The sequence below is a fragment of the Ceratotherium simum genome, chromosome 35 (genome assembly GCF_057802395.1).
Source record: "Ceratotherium simum simum isolate JZ-2026a chromosome 35, ASM5780239v1, whole genome shotgun sequence".
NCBI lineage: Eukaryota > Metazoa > Chordata > Mammalia > Perissodactyla > Rhinocerotidae > Ceratotherium > Ceratotherium simum.
Window position 1 is genome coordinate 31095757 of NC_141934.1, and position 21972 is coordinate 31117728.

The 21972-nt window shown below is 46.0% G+C and overlaps 1 protein-coding gene across 7 annotated transcripts in view; it reads left to right on the forward strand.

Moving 5' to 3' along the window:
• SFSWAP (splicing factor SWAP) overlaps window positions 1-21972 on the forward strand; it is an 83406-nt gene that overhangs the window by 18518 nt on the left and 42916 nt on the right. For all 7 annotated transcript variants that reach the window (XM_014787191.2, XM_087423477.1, XM_004430080.3 and 4 more), the window contains exons 8-11: window positions 16823-17063; window positions 18004-18135; window positions 18739-18832; window positions 19840-20011. In XM_014787191.2, the coding sequence (XP_014642677.1) occupies window positions 16823-17063; window positions 18004-18135; window positions 18739-18832; window positions 19840-20011 (639 nt within the window). The remainder of the gene's footprint in view (window positions 1-16822; window positions 17064-18003; window positions 18136-18738; window positions 18833-19839; window positions 20012-21972) is intronic.

Here is a 21972-nt window from a genome sequence, read left to right on the forward strand (position 1 = left end):
GCAAGATCCCATGGTCTGCTGGATGACGATGACCTGTGCAGAGTAATGGCAGTGTGGAGGCTCAGAGGGGTGGGCAGGTTCCAGGGAGCTCCCTGCAGGGCTCCTGGAGCCCCGTTGACTTCAGTCCCTCCTACGGCCCACCAGGGGCCCCAGAGGCCAACATGAGCCATGACAGCCTCTGCCCATGGGAGAATCCCAGGCTTCCTCTGTGCATACCCTGCAGGCCAGTCCACAAGTGTGCGTCCTGGTTCCCTGCGATCCAGCCCATAGGTGTGATGTCTTGGTTCCCTGCCTGACCCATGACCCCCAACAGGAAGTGCTCCAGCACTCTTCCCCTCAATAAAATAGTTATTATGACATCTATCTTCTCCTTCACACGGTGCAGAGTTACAGGCACGTGTAGGACAGGGTGTTTGGGGGTGGTGCCCGGTGTTTAGGTTTTGAGGGCCAGCCTTAATATCTAACCTCTCTAGCCCAGAGGAGATGGAGGAGTCAGTGCTGACAGAACCCATGGTTGATTGGAATGGATTGTGGCCGTGCAAGAGGGCAGGGACCAAGTTCCAGATTTTCCAGAGAAGCAGGAAATCCAGAATGACAGTTTATAAACGTCAGCAATGAACTCATAATTTGTAAAATTACAAGGCAGTCCAACAAAACATTGGCAAGCCAGGTGCTGCTCATAGGTGCCCACCCGTGTGCAGCCTCTACTGTGGATGCAGGAGGGGTCATGGGCAGAGGGGCAGCAGGACAGAGAGGTATCGCACAGCTTCTCCGTGTAGACCATGCTCAGCAGTGGTCTGCTAGGGCTAGAGAAGGGGGCTCTAAAGTGTCCTTCCAATTTCACAGTGAACACATTGTTACTGGAAGTGACAGCAGTTTTGTTAAAGGGTGGAGGACAAAAGCTGGACTCCAGCCGGGTGGGAAGTGAATGGGTGGTGCAGAAATGGAGACCTGAGCACGGACCTCTTGTGAAACTTGGCTCTGAAGAGGGGAAGGGGGCAGTGCCTGGGGGAGAACAGATGTTCCTCCTGAGAGCCCCCTCCGTGAGCATTGACCTTTAGAGTCACCATGACAAGCACCTGTCCAGGATCCAGGAGTCACAGGGTGGGAGAGGTGGCCTGGGTGGTTAGGTGGACTGAACCAGTCTCCAGGAAGAGCCATGGGCTAGAACTTGGATCTAGACCAGAATAACACCTAGCAGAGATAAATGTAAACACCTACACTCAGGTCTCCAAGATACTTGTTTTTAGCTGTGGTTAGATTCTGTGGTTACCCAAAAAAGTAGCGAGCAAGAATATGAAGAATTTGAAAGAGAAGCGCAATAAAGGGAGATAATAAAGTGAGATGTTATAGTAGAAGATGTCTCAGGGCTTAAATAATTGGTGACTTTTAAAAAATATGTGATGAGGACATGTCTAAAAATGGTACGTTCAGGCCTGAAACGTCTTTTAACTTGAAACATGAACGTGTGCTATTGGCCCGTCTTTTGATGTGGGGCCACGGCCTTGCCTTTGACAGGGCGTCCTCACCAGAGCTGTACCTCGTGCAGAGCTTCTCGCCCGCAGTCTGGATTCTGTGAAGTGAGGGGAGCACCAGGCCCTGAGAGCAGAGCTCTCGGCTTATCTTCTGTTACTTCAAGGCTCGACAGTCACTTCTCCCTCCTCTCGTTCCACAACAGATTTCTTTAAGCAATCACCCTTTTATCCTCTCTTTCCAAAGGATTCAGTTTTGTTTTCATAGAAACAGTAGTTCTTTTTTTTCACTCAAATTTCATCTATTTGCAGAAATTTTAATTAAATGCATAATTACAGTAAGTTTAACTGGAAAACATAGTTTAAGAAAAAAACTCAGCTGGTAAAATCAAAAAGGCCCAGCTTCTCTGGAGGAGGAGCCGCCCTGCCCTGACCCAGCACAAACCCGGAAAGTCTTCAGGGGGAGAGTGAGCATAAGGGCCTGGAAAAGGAGACGGGAAGACTAGCAGGAGGGCCGTCGCAGGGAGAGAGTGGCGTCGGGAAAAGGCTGTTTGGAAAACAGATCACGTTAGAGCCTCGCCTTATCCGACAGCAAAATCACTTCCAGATCTAAGTGCCAGATGTGAAAATTCTCAGGAAAGTAAGGATACTTTAATGGATAAAGAATCATCTATTTTAAGCCAACAGACATTATATTCAGCTAATTGAAAAAGTAAAACTGTTGAGAAAGCAGAAAAAGCTGTCTAACATACAAATAGCTTTTACAGTCAAATAGGAAAAAAACCCTAATAGTCCAGTAGAAAAGTGAACTGCAGTGGGAATAATTCACAAAGGTAAAAATGGCCATACTTTTCGTTTAAGGTTTACCCTTGCTACCCACTCAGATGGCATTGTATCTGCTGGCTTGAGAAGCTAACCTCCAGAGAAGATGAAATCCAGTGTTTCGTTTAAACCAGCCTGCAGCCAGTGTATTAAGAATATGAGGCTCTGTATTCCCATAGAAGGGCAGGCACTGGCGGGCACACAAGACCTCTTTGGAATTATAAGTCTTTTAGGATAAATCACAGTTTCTGGGCTGTTGAAAATGTTATTTCATATATACAAGTTTGAATTTCTTAATAATTTTGGAGGTTAAATAAAAGAAATACAGATGAAACAATGACATGCCACATTTCAGCTGTCAGATAAGCAAAGGAGAGAGTTGACAGGCACTCACGTATTACTGATTTGTACCCCGTTGTGGAGGGCAAGCTGGCAGTGTAGATCAGAATCCAAAATGTACATGCGTTTGACCCAGGATTTCTTTTTTTCTTTTTTTTTTTTTTGGTGAGGAAAATAAGATTAGCCCTGAGCTAACATCTGTTGGCAATCCTCCTCTTTTTGCTGAGGAAGATTGGCCCTGGGCTAACATCCGTGCCCATCTTCCTCTACTTTATATGGGACACTGCCACAGCATGGCTCGACAAGTGGTGCGTTGGTTGGTGCCCGGGATCCGATCCTGCGAACCCCGTGCTGCTGAAGCAGAGTACACACACTTTGCTATGCCACCGGGCCGACCCCTAAGTAAGGTTTTTAGTAATAGCAAAAGACTGAGATGCCCGCTGTCCTTCAGCGGAGGACTGATGGAGTAAGCGTTCGTGCACGCTCCCGGTGGGTACTGGAGCTAACAAGAGGGAGCCAGAGGCACGTGTGTTCTCGGGGCGCTGCCCAGGACGTGTCACCACATGAGGGAAAGGCGAGGTGCAGAAGAGTGGGTTTGGTATGAGGCCGTCTGTGTCAAATTCAGAAGCAGAGGGAAATGGCTGTGCTTTTGTGTCAGCCTCGCTGAGGGGACGGGGAAGACGCTGGTAACCGTGGTGCACTCAGAGGACCTGCAGGAACAAGGCGCAGGGCGAGGGCGGTGACTCCTCGCCGTGTACTTGTGCTGCTTGAGCTTTTTGTTCCACGACTCGCCTTCGCAGAAGAAAAGACGCGTCTACGTGACGCTTATTGCGAAACTATAAACTAGTACCCTGAGTGAATTCTTTGCAGTTCTGTGATTTTAATATGCAATCTCGGTGTGTGCTGTTGAGGCTGAAGCAGTCCCTGTAACAGCTTTTTCCCTCACAGGCGGGGTGCCTCCCTGCGGGGGCCCGCTGGGTGGAGTCTCGGAGCTTCTCCGGCTTTTTATATTACTTAGTGTTTAATAATCACCTTAGGATGTCCTCAGTCATTCCTTGTTATTTACTTTCTACTGAGCAGAGATTTTCCTAGATTTTGGCAGCCTAGGAAGAAAAGCTTCTATTTTAAAGAATTTTTTTAGAAGCTTCTTAAATATAGATATGTAAAACTAACAATGTCTTTCATTTGTTAGCCTGACAGTGAACTGTTTTTCATGCTCTTTCTTATCTGTTATTTAGGTCTCTTCTGCTATTGAGCTATAAATTCTTGCAGAAGAGTATAATAAATAAAATGAATTGTGCAGGAAGTAATAATACTGAAATACTGCCCACTATTATAGCATGCAGTTTTTTAAAAAGAAAATGCCAACTCAGTTTTGTTAAATGTTTCATTCTATAAATAGCTTAAGTGAAATTAAACTGTATCATGTGGCTAGACTAGCTATTTTCTTGCTTCCATCCCAGTTTTTTAATATTGTTTTGCTGTTGTTTTTGCCATTTTCTCTTTTTTTTTCCTGCAACATCATGACCTTGCAGTGCTTTACTTACCTTCCAAACCCTTTTAAAAATGACTTAAAAAAAAAATGACTTTATTGTGAGTCACAAGAACTAGAGGAAAAAAGTAAAATGTTACCAGGATTCCACTATCCAGAAATAGCCGTTTTTAACATTAGGTGAACATCATTGACACAATGGAAAAAACTGAGATAACTGTGGTAGATAAAGAGGGAAAAAAAGCTCATATCCGTAGAATACAGAGATGATCTTTATGCAACGATATGGATGTTTAGATAGAAATATTTGTGTTAAAGTGGAAATAAGCTTTTTAATTTTGCTTGAATTTAACAGAAGAACCTACAATCAAAAATCAAAGTGAAGTAATTGCTGAACTCCAGATAAAAGTTTTTTCCATGGGGGCCGGCCCCATGGCCTAGTGGTAAAGTTTGGCACGCTCAGCTTTGGTAGCCCGGATTTGGTTCCCAGGCATGAATCCATACCACTCGTTGGCAGCCATGCTGTGGCAGTGACCCACATACAAAATAGAGGAAGATTGGTGATAGATGTTAGCTCAAGGTGGATCTTCCTCAGCAAAAAAGCAAACAAAAAAGTTTCTTCCATGCCTCAAGAATTCAGTTCTAAGGATTAGGAGAACATTAAAGAGGTTGGCATGGTAGATTTGTTTTAAAGCTGTATATTTATCTTAGATGTTATTAACTATGAAACGAGAGGAAATTAAGTGCTCATGAAATACCTCCTTTCCTTCACCCTTCCCCAACTCCTGATTTTTTAAAGAAATACTATGTTTATATTGTGAGAGTTTATGGGTAATATTTATGCTCTGTTCTATAACTATAATTCTCATTGATAAGTGTCAGTTCTATGGATTAGTTTTTTCATCGGGGTGTCGCTATTTGAGTTATCTCATTCATCTCTTTGTCTTTTGAATTTCATAAACAAGTTTTTACAAGGGTTCAATTTCATGAATTCTTGCATACTTGAAAAATGCCTGCCTTCAACTCTTGTGTAAAAAGGAAAGCTTGTCTGGGTATAAAATTCTTTGGTAGTGTTTCCTTTCTCTGAGATCTCTGTAAACTAGAATCTAACATGCTCCTTCCTGCCACAGGGGAAGTGGGGTTGGCTGACTTTTGCCACCGACTAGTTGTGCAGGTTTGTTAGTTTGTTGGTTTTTATTAATTGCTCCTGGGTGCTATTCTCTGAGATCCATCATGTTTGAAAATGTCTGTCTGTTGCCTGGTGACATAAACAGCAACCTGGCAGAGAAAAATTTACTTAGTCGGCCTTGCCTAGAACTTAGGAGCATTGCTGAGTGTTTTCTGGAATTGGATATTGGCTGTGAAAGGGAGAAGCCAGCCTCATCTTCCCCACCCTCACCCCATAGGTGGCTTGCTCTTTCTCCCTGGACACTTAAAGAATTCTTTCTTTGCTCTGAATTTTAATGACTTAATCAGCATACATTCCTGTTTTCCTGGAATATATTGTGTACCCTTTCAGTCGAAGATTTGCTTCTCATTTCAAGGAAATTATTTTCTGTTGTACCTCTGAATACCTTTTCTGTTCCATTTGTTGGCTTCTCTGCTTAAAAGACACCAATGTCCTTATTTTGGACCATCTCTTTCTTCCGTGTCTGTCATTTTCTCTTCTGCTGTAATCTCTGTTTCTCTTTGGCATTCAGCATGATTCTGTCTGTTGTTTTCTGTGTCGGTGGGTTGATTTTAGCCGTGTCTATTCTGTTCCTTGCAGTTTAAAATTTACTGGCTCCACAGCAGTGTTGTTTTGGTCCTAAGCTCAGTTTGTTTTCTAAGCTGTACAGCAGGGGTCAGCAGGCTTTTTCTGTAAAGGTCCATACGTAAATGTGTACGTGTTTTCGGCTTTGCAGGTCAAGCAGTCTCTGTCTCGGTGACTCATCTCCCCTGTGATAGCGTGAAGGCTGCCCAACCGTTGTGCACAGGAGACTGTGGCTGGGCTCCAGTAGAACTTAATATATGGACGCTGAAATTTGAATTCCATAGAATGTTTACGTCATGGAATATTGTTGTTTTCTTTTGTTTTCATCTGTTTACAAATGTAAAGACCGTTCTGAGCTCTCCCAGGCTGCACAGAAGCAGGGGCAAGCCCGGGCACTCACCCTGCTCGGCAGCATCCTTGTCCACCTCATTGGTGGTTTGATTTCCTTTGCTTTGTGCTCGATTGAATTCCTGTCTCACCAAATTCATCTGTGGCTCAAAGCACTTGCCTGGGTTCTGTTTCCTTCCACACTCAGCTCTTTGCCATTTCCACGCGACGTTCCCCCTCGGTGCCTTTGGCCGTGGTGATGGTGCCCCTGCAGAGCCACTGAGCCTTGCCCTTCCCGTCTCTCCCTGCTCAGCACACTGGTAGCCCCGTGCAGACCTTTATCCCACACACCGTGGCCACCTTCTCCTGGAAGGTTCACGCCCGCTCTCAGGTCCTTTGTCCTCCCTTCCTAGTGCAGCCTTCTCTGGAAGACCCATCCTCTGCTCTCTTGAGATCCTAAAAATGCCCTGGAGCAGATGTCCTTCCCCCAGTCAGGGACGTCCTTCTGACAGTGCAGTCGCAGGCCCCTCCCTCAAGGTCAGGACCCACTGGAGGTTGGCAGGGCTCCTCCTCCACCCCTCCCAGGCCCCTCCCTGCACCTCTGCACACTCCTCCCCACTTCGCAGTTCAGGTCGCGTGCTTGAACCACTTCCTTCCTTCACCCAGAACTCTCTAGAACCTGTTGTTATGTGACACGCCTCCAAAACCTCAATACAGTATTAAAAATTCAAGACTTGTTGCTTGTGGGTCACTGATGAAGACTTTAAGTAATGGTTAGGGACAGGCTTTTCTAGAGGAAAGTTTTATTTGCCAAAAAGAGAGAGATCACTTCTAAACCCTGGGCTGAAATTCCTGAGTCACGTGTTCCTATGTCTGAAACTGATTCGTTCGGTGGTTTTTCGGCTTTACAGATGTGGTCCTCTCGCATCACTGCAGAAGTCGGTCAGATTTTCCTATTCCAGCTTAGTGACGGCAAAACAGGTCTTCTCGTTTGCGGATTTTTTTAAACAGTAGGTTCTCTGGATGTCACAACGAAGTAAACAGTTGCAGTGAGCTGTTAAGCTTTCATCTTCTGGAACACGCTTTGTCACTCGAGAGCCCGTTAACAGAGCGTTGGTCATTCTTCCCTGTGGCGTGGAGGGTCTCAAGGTGTTTCTCAGTTTGAAAACACTTAGACACAGTGTGTGATGATCCAAATGATAAACGCTTTTACATATTTGGGGGGATGGGAAGGGCAAGTTTTTGGTTTGTTTGACTATTTTTTCCCTTACAGTACAAGATTATATATTATAGAGAGCTAATAGATAAGTACCCTGCCTAAAACAAGCAGTGGCCAAGAGGGATCTTGTAGGAATTCTTGAAAATTATCTGAGCCCAGGAGGTGAGGCCAGAAGTCTTGAGAACGGAGATAAAGAGACAGTGAGTAGATAAGAGAAATTTAGGAAAAGGGAGAGAAAGAAGTTTTCAGCTTTGTTTTTTCTCTTATTCTACTGCTGAAGGACCTCAAAGGGTTTTAGTATCCCCTGGGTTTATTAGACACTTTCTTCACCCTGGAAACTGCAGAATTCAATAATGGCAGTTATTGTTGAATTGTGCTGTTGGTGCCTAATGTTTAACCTAGATAATTTGACCTCTCTTGGGGTAAAGGTCTTCAGTGTGAAGAAAACATAACTTTAACCGTAGGCAGAAGAAAATTCTCAAACCAAGTAGACTACTGTCATCTAAAGGACCTGTACAATTAATACTGAATTCAGGGATCTGAATCTTCAGAAACTAATAAAACATTTAGTAAGGTTTATTTTCAGCAAAAGAGGTAGTACCATAGAATTTATATTAGATAGTGGGACATTGGTCTGTCAACCATTGGTCTGTCTGCCATTTATAATATAATAATTCCTTGGGACATTGGTCTGTCAACCAAGTAAATATATGGGAGGTGGCAACTCATGTCTGCAGGTCATTCTGTGGCGCCTCAGAGTGAGTGGTTTCCTGGCGGTGACTCAGGCGGTCACCACCGCTAATTGCAGTCAATTCTGCTGCTTGGTGGCTTCCTCCTAGAGTCTGGCTTGAATATGAAATGGAAAGAAGTGAACGTAACTTGTGGTTTGGGAGATTTGCTACAGTGTTGCTTTTTCTGCGCATAACGTTACAGAGCAGGCCATTTATTGGTTGACCATTAACCTAAATTGGAGACCAGATCCCACATGCGCGTTAGGGAATGTGCGCACCATCCTCCTGTGTCTGAGAAATCCACGTACGTGTGGACAAAGAATGGAAGGAAAATCCAAATAATGATGGGATTAAGGACAGATTTTTACTCCTATAAATTTTCCATACTTTTGGAAATATTTTTGAGTTTATCAACCATCTAAGTTGTAAGAGCGTTTCCAAACAGCTTTTTAGAAAAGGTTGACTTTTTAAAAAACAAAAACAAAAATTCCAACACCTCCAGAGGGGGAGGTGTTGTAGCTCAGGGGTAAATAGAAAATGCTAGATATGTGACACACTCCCAGGGGTTAGCACACCACGGCCTGGGGACTGAATCCAGCCCGCCTGTGAGCTGGAGCTAAGAATGGGCTTCACAGACAAGCCTTTATGAACCCCAATTCCATGAAATGTTATCCCTCGTAAAAGGAATTCTATTGCTCCCATTAGTAGAACCATATTACCCTTCCCCCAAAAAACTGTACTCAATTATTTTTATTATATTTTGAATGGCATCAATAAGAAAAGTATGGGAATTTGTTTTTCTCATCATATGAGTACCTATATGATAGCCTCAGTTTTGCGTCTTGGTCCACAGAGATTAACATATTTACTGTCTGGGTCTTTGTGGGAAAAGTTCGCCAACCCCTGCTCTATCCCAAAATTAATTAGTAAGAGAACTTACCTGAATATAAACATTCTCATTTTGTTTACTCCTTTTTATGCGATAGCCCCGCAGACTTGAAAGCTATGGCGAGTACCTGTTTTGTTGAAAACGCAGCTCTTACAGTATGTTGTCGTTTGTGTTCTTAGGAAGGTTCCTGCGTCCTGCTGATACAGATGTGTGTCTCTAGCCCTGACCGCCCCGCCTTCTCGCCGTTGCCCCTTGGCTGTGCCACAGAGATCTTGAACTTAGTGTGTCCAGAGCAGGACTCGACTCCCCTACATGCCCGTTTCAGGAACAGGCACCAGCATCACTCGGTTATTCAGGCCAAGGTGGCGGCGTCCGTCACCCCCAGTCTTCTCTTCCCTCACACCCATGTATGATTTCACTGCACATCCTTGGGGACTATGTTCAGAGTCTATCCCGAATCCAACACCCCTCAGAATATCCACTCTGGACTAAGCCGCCATCTGTCTGGCCTTGGTATCTGCTATGGCCCCTCTTGGTCTCAGTGCTGCCTTTCTGCAGCCCATGCTTCCTCTGGCGGCCAGCGTGACTTTAAAAAGTGAATCCCATCTCTTCACCCCTCTACTCAGAATCTTCTAGTGGCTTCCTATCTCATTTAAATTCCAGAACCTCACCTCCACTCTCCACCTCACTCTGCTCTGTCACACTGTCCTTCCTGTTCCCAAAGTGTGCTAACTGGTTCTGACTGTTACCAGCACCGGTCAGATCGGTGCGGTGAGGTCCCAGGTTCTTGGTCCACAGACAGAAAGGAATTTGAGAGTGGACACACAGCAGAAGTTTTGAAGAGGAAGATTTATTAGCAAAGTGCAAGTACACCCCAAAGGGGAGCGGCGGGCAGGCTCAAGGGAGCAACTGCCCCGAAGTTGTGGTGGTTGGTGGCTTTTGAAGGTGGGGCCCCAGGGGCAGGTGAGGGTCTTGGAAGGTGGACCAGTCAAGGCATTGTCTCCACGCCACTTCGGGAGAGGGAGATTTTTTCCTTACATAGGCATCTCCGGAACTGACATGGTGGTGATCCCCCGGAGGGGGGTCAAAACCACAATGCAAATGAGGGTATAATGAGGCTTGGGGCTACTCTCGGTCAGGGTCAGGGGGAGTGCTACACACCCAAAGAGCTGCTGCCCGGTAATCAGGACGTTGCACCTGGTGGAGTGACCTTGCTCCCAGCTCATATCTAGCCTCCTGCCTATCTGACTGACCACAGGGCTTTTGCACTGACTCCTCATTGGCCTGAAGTGCTCTTCTCCCAGAGCTTTCACTTCTCAAATCAGACCTTCCACTTCTCAAATCAGACCTTCCCTGGCCGTACTACCTAAGGGTCCTTTCCCCACTTCATCCTTTTCTCACATGTTCTGTTTTGTGTTTTCATAGCCCCTATCAGTATCTGAGCTTCCTCTGTTTACTCTGTGGTTTACTTCCCTACTTGCTGTACAGAAGCTCCAGGAGGGCAAGATTTGTCTGTCATGGATACTGCTGGGTCCCCAGCCCCTAGATGACTCTCTGACACAAGGACATATTGAGTAATTATTGGCTGGACGGACAGATGAAAGGACAGACGAACCAAAAAGTAACACGTTAAAAAAGAGCATGAATAATGTTGTTTCTCTGAAGTCTTTGCCCTGAGCTCAAACTATGATAAATAGGGTAAGATACTCATCATCTCTTTGATTATAGTTAGGAGACTTTTAAAAATTATTTTAATCAAAGTAATACATATATTTTTTTAGTCAAATATTTTTTGTGAAAAGTCTTTGACCCACCCCTTCCACTTCTAATCTTGTTTCATAAGCATTTACTTTTAACTGTTTTGTCTTTGAGTTTTTGATTATCACTTCCATATCTCTAAATAACATGCTTGCACCACTATTTCTGGATTTATCCACTTTAGACTAGATTTTCTATTATCTTCTTGCTATAACAGGTGATAATTTAGCTCACTTGTGCCCCCGCTAAACCTCCTCTCTCACACCAGATTTTCTCCTATTGCATGTTTAGTTTCTGTTTTAGTTACTTTGTAACTTGAACTAATGTACTTAAACCTCTATTTTGTAACCAGAATTTAAAAGGAAACAGTGCAGCGTAGCTTACTCATCCGTCGTCTGTTTGGATTCCTCTGCAGAGGGTGGGACCTGTCTGTGACCTGTGTCAGAGGAGCCCCAGCTGTCAGGTGCCGCGGGCAGTCAGTCCGACAGAACTGCTTCTGCTTCCTAGCTTGGCGCCTGCAGAGCCGTTGAGTGACGTAGGCTCTTGTCCATGGTGCCGTCCCCCTGAGCAGGTCTTGATTTGGGATGCCTCTCTGTTTACTGCTGCTGGAAGTGTCTGCAGAGCGAGCTTCTCTGGTGTATCAGTGGTGGCATTCACAGTCTGCGTTTTGTGACATCTGTAGCTGTGTTTCTGGAGCTCTCTCTGCCCCCTGCTCCAGTCTGCGGTGGCCTGTTCTTAGCCTGCAGCCATGTTCTCCTCCAGCTTCTCTTCGTTGCTCTCCTGCAACCTTGCTTTCCTTGTTTACTCCCATATTTTGCTGAAGCACGTGCACCAGTAGCTTACCAAGAAAGGGTACATAGGAATACAATTTTTTTTAATTCTCGAATGTCTGAAAATGACCTAATTCTGCTCACACATGCAGTAGGTAGTTTAGATGGGCCTAGAATTGTGGGTTGAATGTTGTCCCTCAGGTTCTAGGAGGTTCTCGGCCACCAACTCTTGGTAGCCTTTGCTTAGAAGCTTCACGCCATTCCAGTTCTCATTCTTTCGCATGTAACTTGTACATTCATTGAAAAAATTTGGTCATACTATGCCGGGAATAGCAGTGAACAAAGTTCCTTCTGTTTTGGAACATCACGGAGACAGCAAGAGTCCCGGGGAGGTCAGTGGTGCTGGTGATGTAGTCAGGGAGGCCGTCTGAGCCAGGGCCACCCAACACCAGAAGCCTGAGGAAGATCAGGTGAGCCAGGCCAATCTGTTTGAACCTCTACTCTACTCCCGAGTGGAGTAGAGGGAGGGATGGGGGAGTGATGGGACGCGAGGCGGGGTGGGTCGTGCAGTAGGCCTCACAGACGGACAACTTGGCTTGGACCCTGAGGGGAGAGCTAGGAGGACTTCAGATAGAGGAATGACATGGCTAGGAGGCGGTACGGAGGCTCGGTCTGGTCTGGGCGGGGGCACTGGAGCTTTAGGGCTGGAGTCAGAGGAGTCTGCCTCAGGTGAAGTCAGATGTGGGGTCTGTGAGAAAACACGGAGTCCTGGCTGATTCGCTGGGAGGAGGCTTGGCATGGCCACTCCCCCAAGAGGGCAGGACTGCCGGGAGAGAGCGGGTATGGGGAAAACTCACAGATCCTGTTCTGGACATAATCTGTTTGAACCATTTGTGAGATGTCCCAATGGGGATGTTGAGTAGGCAGTTAATATACAAGTTCAGCTCTGGCTGAGGATAGGAGTTCTGGGATCATCAAGTACAAATAGGATTTAAAGTCATTGAACTTACTAGAAAAGTCCCTGGGATGCGTGTGGATGGAGACCGTTTGGAGGTCCAGGGAAGGAGGCGGGGAGGCATGGCCGTGACCTAGGGGTGGACAGGTGGGAGCACTGAGGTAGTGGGCTGCTGGGGGGCAGGTGAGAACACCTTGCTGCTTCTCAGATATGCTCAGCTAGTAATGCTCATGGCAAAAACACGGTGCCGTCGTCTTAACGTTCTTGTATGAATAAAACAGATCGGTTTTTAAAGAATATATTTATTTTTTCTCCACAGAATTCAGTAAAGCTATTTTCATTCTTAATGCAGACACATGTTGTTTGTCTTCCTGAATTGGCTCTTATGCAGAAGGGATTGCTCACCAGCCATCTAATCTTCAAGAACCCTTTCAATGCTAGGATTCTCTTCTGGGTGTTAAATTTGTGTGAGATTAAGATCACATAAAAATGTCATTAAGTTGGCTCTGATTTTTGCAAGAAGCCAGTTGAATAGAAGGGCTTTGGAAGATAATGAGGCAGATTTATCTGACCTTGTGTTGTGTAGCTCTGCGTGTTTCTAAGTACACACAGTGTTGGGGAGGAAGTGCTTAAGAATGTGCCTTATGCTTTTAGGCAGCTTGATGTTTCCATATAACTGCACGTGCCTTTAGGAAATGTAGGGGCCTGTTGAAATTGAAATGTCTCTCTTGGGTTTATCTGGGGTAGGTATTTTGGTCCTTGTGATGTTTGTTTGTTAGTTAAATCACATCAGCATTTACGTTGCTGTAATGCCCAGTCCCCTCTTGGAAAATTCAGTATAAAATCATGAGAACAACAGACCTGGTAGATGTGTTTTGTCATGGGAGCCCGGTGCTAAACGGAGCAGTGGAAGCCCTTTGGAACTCTGCGCACCCCCGTGCCTGTCTAGGAAGGGTGGTGAGCTGAAGGGACATGGTCCTGGAGTGCTCAGACCTCTGTCTGTTCTCTCCGTGGTCTAGTCCAGTGATTCTCAAAACTTAGGGTTCATGAGAGTTTCTGAGTGCGGGCTATATACAGAAATCACGGTCCTCTCATTGGTGACCATTTTAAAGAATTTTCAGTTCAAGGATTTCAAGAGCTGTGTGACCCCACTGCTGCGTCTCTGAAGAGCCTCTGTAATAGGGTGATGTCAGCACGCCAGGCTTCCTGTTCACGCAGAATGTCTTAGCACCGGGGTGTTTTAGGAGGTGCTCGGGCCTTGCCATCAGCAGGCTTTGCTCATTAAATGCTTATTGAGTGCCTGCTGTGTACTGGGAGCTGTGTGAGCTGCCGTCGTAAGCCCTCAGGGCAGTAGCTGTGCCAACAGCCCTGATTTTGTAGAGAATTGCCCCAGGGGTGTGCGTGCTTGGTCCCGAAGGAGGGCGGGGCGGGGTCCTCCTGAGTCGGCCTGGGGTGGGGGTGGTGCTGGAGGTAAAACAAGGGGGGCTTCCTGGCAGGCAGAAGACACTGCAAGGATGTGCCAAGGTCAGAAATGAGGGAGCGCAGCGCTGTTCACGATAGTGGGACCCAAAGGTCCAGGGGCGGGCAGCAGTGCTGCCCTGTCACTGTCACATCCCTGCCAGGCCTCAGTGTCTGCGGAAAAGGACAGAAACGACCTTCTCCCTAAAATCTTCATCCCTGACTTTCCACGAAATGAGAATTGGGAGAAAGAAGAGAGAATCCTAAAGCCGCCACTTTGTTGGGTTCTCGGCTGCCTCGCAGCGCAGCGTTCCCCAGCGTATCCTGTGGCAGGATGTCTGTGCCGGTCAGCCACAGCCTCCTCTCGCCAGGTGTGGGTGGTTCACTGCCGTCAGTGTGCTATGTGGAGACGTTCAGATTCCTCCTCAGCGCTGCAAAGGGCACTCACGTGTTGTTGGAGAGGACTCACCGTGCATAGCTGAGAGACTAGAGGAGGGCAGCCTGCAGGGATCTGCTCCGGGGTTCCTGTTTCGAGTCTCTCCTGCGAGGAGACCCCATGGTGTGGGTCCCCGTGTGCCCCAGGGCTCACAGCCTGCACCCCGATGTCTGGAGAAAGATATGGCTCAAGGCTTAGGAGGCACTTCAGGTTTGGGGGTTTGGTTTTATTTTCACACCTGGAGACAGAGCCTTTTCTTCTTGTGAGCTCAGCTGTACAATTTAAGTTTTTCATTATATTTTTGCCAGTGTTTTTAGATATTTGTAGTGGGTGAGTTCGTTAGTTAACTTAATCTGCCACTTTGCCAACACAGCTATTTTTAACACTTTGTTTTAATTTAATGGGATGGACAGTTCAGGAAAGTGATATAGACTGATGGTTAATCTGCATATTAGTACTTGAAGGGATGGTACTCAATTTTGAAACAATTTATTCTCTGCTGTTACATAAAGAACACATTAAGTTGCAGTTGCATAATGTATACTGTTAGTTGAAACTTAATCGTAAACCATTTTGTTTTTATGAATTCATATGGCTCATTGGTTGTGGCTGCGATTTAAAATGTCCTTTGGCTTGTTTTTAGGCAACAGGCTGACTGTGCAGGACAGGACACGGAGCGTCCTTCCTTGAGGCGTGGCGCTTTGACTAGGCAGTAGCAGGGCTGCCGTCCCCGCTCCCAGAGACACGGGCGCACTGGGGGGCGTTCTCTGTGGGCGCTGCACTCTGGTCTTGCCGATGTCACGTCATTTCCTCCTCCGTGGTGGTGGCTTTGCCCAGGGGGCAAGCAGAAGGACACCAGTAGCTTGATTATCTGAAAGGGGACTGGTGGGAACAGTAATTCCATTCTTTCAAGGATAACGTGTCTTACAGAAGCGTATGCTTGTATTGGAATGCCTCATTTGGTTAGGAACAGCTTGTATTTGAACCGTCACATCAGTTTGTCCATACGACAGATACTGTGTGCTACGTGCTGGGGTGACAGGACATGTGGCTTTCCTGCCGTCAGCCCCCTGCCCCCACCTGCATCAGACGGTCTGTCTCGGCCCCTGCCTGCCTTCAGAGATGTTATGTGAATGTTTCTGTGCTGAAGAACATGTAGAGAGGATATTGGAGCCATATATCTTATTTTGAAAATGTGGGATATTGTTAACATGTAACAGGGGTTGGTGTAACATCAAGCTGGAGAGGAACAACTTGGGAGTTCATGCATGTATAATTAATAAAGAGCAAGTCGTTATCAGCTGTGGGTACGCCTGCAGCACACGGGAATTACACAGTCATTCCAACCCAAAATGCAAAGGCTGTGATCCAGCTGTCATCGAGAAATTGTCAGTTGCTATACCGCTGTTTCCCCCTGTGTAGCATACATTACTGGAAACCGTGGTCGATGTAAAGCTTTCACTGTTTATAAGTGTTCTTGTTAAAATGAATTAATTGAAAATCAAAATAATATTCCTTAATTAGAAAAATCTTTTCACCATCCTCTAATGAGGAGGAAATTAAATCTCTGTGTAGTCAGAACCAGTTGCTTATCTACAAGAGGATTAAAAATTAAAATTCTTAATTAGATCATTGAATCTTCTGTGATTTAGCTGGTTTTGAATATTTTTCCCCAAAAAAGGTGAATAAACTTACAGGATTTTAATTGTTAAAACAGGGGGCTGCTGTCCTACAAATACTTGCAAATGTGCCCAGAATATATAGTAAGCTATTATACATCATTGCTTATAACAGCAAAGCCTGAAACGACCTCAGTGCCCATCAGGACTTCTTAAATAAATTACGGTACACCCATGTATTGGGAGTGAGGGCCGGCACTGGTTAGAAAGAGCAACACAGCTTTATAGATGGGATGATTTCCCAGATGAATGTTTAATGAGGAGAGTAAGGAGGCTAGAGAATGGAGAGGTGCTGTCAAAGTGGGCAAACCAGGGAAGGGTGTGTAGTCACCGCGATTTCTTCAGCATAGGTCAGCTTGGCTGGGCAGGTGGGAAAAGGGTAGCTAGTTGCTGCCAAAGAGGGGACTTTTCTTCTAACCTGCACATTCTGTAGTTAGGGAGAACATTAACTTGTCGAGGAAGGTCCACGTTTGGCTGTTTTGAGTGTCCTGTGCCCATTCACTTTCCATTGTCCCTGAGTGTGTGAACGTCACCTGGCTCTTCCAAATTGCGTGCTACGTGACTGCTCTTTCTTTTATCAAAAAAATGTAGAAAACAATGTGATTGAAAATGGACTAAAATGGTGTTGCATTTGGGAAGGTATCCCTTTCTTGCTGCAGTGTGGACTCACCCCCAGCCTGTCAGTTGCTGCTCTCACTCCCCACAACCGTGTCTCTTCACAGCGACGGTGGCCGCCATGTACTACAGCTACTACATGCTGCCCGACGGCACCTACTGCCTGGCGCCTCCCCCACCAGGCGTGGACGTGGCCACTTACTACAGCACCCTGCCTGCCGGAGTGGCCGTGTCCAGCTCCGCTGGAGTGACGGCCACCGCCCCGCCACCGCCCGGAACCACACCACCACCACCCCCAACCACAGCAGAGACGAGTGGTGGGGTGACCTCCACCACCATCACCACAAGGTACGCTCTCACTTCCGCGAGTCACCTGGCGCATCTGTGTTCCTGGTTTGGGGGTCTTTATAGTATGGGTTACATAGAGGGTCTCTGTTTTATTTTTCAAATCCCCAAGTTACAGAGTTGATAGGGCAACAGAAACTGTCACACATAAACACTATTGACAATGAGGTCTAACCACTTAGAAAATTAATTCCCAGTTAGCACTCCACCCCGCTCCCGTTAATCCCAGCATCTGTTCTTTCCAATGTGTTGACATCTCAGTTAGAGAGTACTAGGCAAAATCAGTGTGAAGTGAAGCCAAGGTTATTTGCAAAATGTAGGATTTCGTAAAGTTGATGACAGCAAGGCAGAGACTAGACCCCCAGCACCTGTCACTGGCCAGCGTGCGGTGGGGTGCTAATTGTTGGTGGGGTGAGCAAGTACCCCACTGGAATGTCTCAAGTTGAAAAGAGGCTCTCTCAAAATTTGACAAAACACTTGGATATTTCTGCAAAAATGACCCACTTTCTGATCATGCTAAGAAAGGTAAACATGAAATGAAGGATGATGAATCATGCTAGCCAACTATCTTTTTTTTTTAATATAACAAAATCAACACTTGACTTATTCTCAGTTGCTTCTAAGAAGTATCTTGTAATTGGAGGCAAATGTTAGGAGAAAAAAAAATGAACCTATTTTCATGACTTGAAGTCTCACTTTCAAGAAAACCCCCATTTTCACCATTGACAGTGATATTTTGGTCCCTGGTTTAAATGGATTGACTTTCCCTAGTTTTTTGTAGTACAAGTCATCCAGGTGGAGAGCCTCCCTGTGTGTTTGTAACTTACGTATTGGTGTGAACTGAGACAATGAAGGTCCCCTCCAGCACTGTGCTGAGCTGATCCACCTGCCAGTGACTGGAGGAGGTGCTTTTCCTTGTGAGTGATGGAGCTCTTCTCTGCAGTGCACTTGCTCCCGTGGCTGCCATCATCCCCCCGCCCCCTGACATTCAGCCTGTGATTGACAAGCTGGCAGAATACGTGGCTAGGAACGGCCTTAAATTTGAGACCAGCGTTCGTGCCAAGAATGATCAGAGGTGAGGTGGAGAATTTTATATGGGTTAGGTAGATGGTATTTGGGGTTTAGTTTGGCTTCTTTTTTTAAATCTAGCTATCTAATTCCTTTCTCTTAATGTTTTTAATCCTTTTCTTATGTGTTTAGATAAATACATCTTGTAATTATCTTGTTAAATTACTTTGAGTTGGGTGGTGTTTTTTTAATTATCTGTTTTTTTGCCTGTGTAGTTTGTTTTGTTTTTTAAGTAAGAGTATTGAAGCTACCTAAAGTAAAAGGCTGGAATTCATGCTGTTCAAGAATCTGCTATGGAAATTTAGACACATACTTTGGTTTTGTTTATTTATTTTTTTAATCAAATACTGGTCCATGCCTTGGGTAGGAAAACAGAAAACGTGGCGTTGCAGTTGCAGTGCCTTGGTCTCCTTTGTCTGTGAAGTGGGTAGGATATAATAATCGTAGCTACTGTGTTAAGTTGTTGAGATAATTAGAGTTCGTTGTCATAAATGTTTAGAACGTGTTCGGCTCACAGCAAGTAGTCACAGTGGTAGTCAGTAAGAGCCAAGTGTTGCTGTTGCAGCCTGCGTGTCTCGTTAAATGATGTGTTTTCCTTTTCTGTTCGTAGGTTTGAGTTTCTGCAGCCGTGGCACCAGTACAACGCCTACTATGAGTTTAAGAAGCAGCTCTTCCTCCAGAAAGAAGGGGGTGAAAACACGCAGGTGCGCCTGTCGAGGCAGGGCAGGGTGTGAAGCTCTTTTGTGGCAGCTCTTATTTACGGATGCAGAAGTAATTTTCTAGTTGTTATCAGGATGTATAAAAGGGCTTGCTGATTTCACACTTGTTTTTAGGTGTAATGTATATCTGGCATAAGCTGTCTTCAACCTTTTCCACCTCTCGGAGTTGAAACTTGTTTTTAGATCTGTTAAAAACTTTTACCCATATATATAGGTCATTGATGAGCATTTGTTCAGCGTGTTCTAAACAAAAAAATCCTGTCTTCAAGCACTTGATGCTTTGATTGGCTCTTATTTTTAACTACTTCTGATGGAAGCCGTCCTCTACATTTGTGTTGTATTAACGTACACTAAATGTATGTGATGTAACATGTGCGCTTGAAGCTGCCATCCACAGTGGACGCCCTTTCTCCCGGGCGCTGCCTGCCGGCAGCTCCCCTCACACCCTTCCCTCCTTGCAAATATCCCCACACGTGGTTTTTACATGCCCGTTGGAAGTATTTCTTCCTGTCCTTGTAATGCTTTCTCCTGCCTCTCCTCTTCTCAATTATGTGGACACCCTGACATGTTTTTAAAACCTATTTTGGTAGAGAGATGACATGGGCCTTGCTTATCACTGGATATCTTCAGACTTTTATCTCTGATTGCTCAAACTGAGGAAAATTGCCTCATCTGTAGGCAATGGGCATAATTTGGTATTCTAAAAGTATTCTCAGTCATCGGTCTCCAAAGAAGAGGTAGTGAGCATTGGTTCCCAAGATATTCGAGCTTTAAGAAGCATAATGTTCTTCCAGAGGGAAAATACCTCCTTCCACCCCTCATTTCATTTTGTTGTATCAAATAGCAGATCTGAGTTTGAAAGTGTGTTGTTTAGTGTTACTTAGGCAGTAGTGTAGAAATGCTATTGTCCGGTGAAATACATATATATCTTTTTTGAGAAATCCTGTGTAATTTCTCATGGAATGGTTTATAGTCACGTTTAATCTCTATAGGCTGTGTCTGCACCAGAAGAGGCTCCTGCAGAATCTGCTCCTGAAAAAGTGAGTGACGTTGGGGAGGATAGTGTGTCTGAAGACACAGCCGACATGGGAGGAAGAGGCAGCGCAGGGGGGAAGAAGGAGGCATCGTCCAGTAAAACTGTTACCGACGGGAAGCTAGTGAAAGGTATGCTGCCGCCACTGCTGTAAGTTCCAGTCTTGACCTTAGAGATGTTACTTTAAATTAGCACGAAAAATTCTGGATTACTTAAGGTCAGGTGCCTTTAACCACGGGACAGGAGAGAATTGGCTGCTTCTTTCAAGTTGCTGTAATAAAACTTCCTTACTTTCATAGTACTTTCCTAATTTGGACTTTGGGGTCATTTGGATATAAGCTCGACTTAGGTATATGTTTGTTTAACAGCCTGTTTTAGCAATTTAATGGAAATGTTTAGAATATTTCAAATAATGGTTTGTACCCCCTCGGACTTTTTATTTGTTTTGTGAGGAAGATCAGCCCTGGGCTAACATCTATGCCAGTCCTCCTCTCTTTGCTGAGGAAGACTGGCCCTGGGCTAACATCCGTGTCCAACTTCCTCCACTTCATGTGGGACGCCGCCACAGCATGGCCCGACAAGCGGTGCGTCGGTGCGCGCCCGGGATCCAAACCCGGGCCGCCAGCAGCGGAGCGCGCGCACTTAACCGCTACTCCATGGGGCCGGCCCCCACCCCCTCAGACTTCTGAAACTGTATTTCTATGCAAACTATTGTACCAATGAAATTAGTTTTCTTTATTTGCTAAAGCAAGTCTCTTGACGGTCTCTACCAGGCAGTACTCCACTCGCTCCATTTAGTTACCTTTTATGTTCTTGGAAGAAGTTTTTCATCTACCAGGACAGACAGACATGAAAAGAGCCAGTGTAATAAAAAAGAGAAAGGAAACAAATTTGATGCAGGCACGTTAACAAAGAGCCATGTGGTGGAACATTCGAAGAAGAGTGAGATCCACTTGGGGGAATGAGAAAGGCGTGGCGGGGAAAGGGTGTTTAAGCAGGTGTTGTGAGTTGAACAGGACTCCCCGAGACAAGGGTGCAGTCCCAGGCAGAGGCTGCGTGGTCTGAGCTGCGTGGCTTGCTCAGGGGTGAGGAGTGGCGCAGAGACTCGAGTGGGTGGTAAGGGGGGACACAACCTGGAGAGGTGGCCTGGGCCAGCTGGTGGGGGCTCTGCCCTGCCCTTGAGATCCTGGGCTTCCAGCAGGGGCAGCGCACGCCTTACGGGTTTACATCAGAGGAGTAACTTTATCCAGTTTGGGGACTTTGGGAAGAGAGTGAGGCAGAGAAACAATTTTGGAGGTCTTGGAACTGACGGCCTGAAGTAGAACCGTAATAGAAGTAGAAGAGGGAGCGCTGTCAGGTGGTGCAGGGGCGAGCCGACAGCCCCTGAGTTAGAGGAAAGGCAGAGGGGATACAGAATGGACATTGCAGGAAGCCCTTTGCTTTGCGTAGAGATGCCTTTTAGGGTGGTGGTCAAGAATAACCAAATTGACGGGGACGAATGACTTGACTAGGAAAATTTAGTGCTTTAGAAGAGCATGAAAGCGTCTCTGAGCCTCTCATTCCAGGAGGTTACCTGAGCGCACGCGTTTAATCTCTCACCCTTCCTGGCCACCTTGAAACTCATTGAAATAACCAAAGGAATCTAACAAGTAGAGAATGAAAACAGTTATTGCTCCAGAAAAAGGCGGGGTACTGTCCATGGTTCAGAAAGGCCAGCCAGCCCACCTGGAATTCAGTTCATAGGGAAAAGAAGAACCCTTTAAGACTCAATGGCATTGACCTCTGGGGGAGCCCACTATCAACCATAGAGGGGATCAGGCAGAAGGCCAGAACAGCCAGAGCATCCGGGGGACAGCAGGCCCCCCGACAGCATGGGGATGGGATGCAGTGGCCCCCTCAGCCGCTGCCTGCAGTGGAGCTCCGTCCGCACCCCCATGATTGTCCTGTAACTTGGCAAATAAAATAATACCTACAGCTTCCCTCCTGCTGCTGGCTGAGCCCGAGATCCCTGAAGCTACACGATATCTGACAAAACGTGCCCCAGCTCTCTGGGATGGAAAAACAGGCCGCCTCTCACTGTCAGGATGAGGAG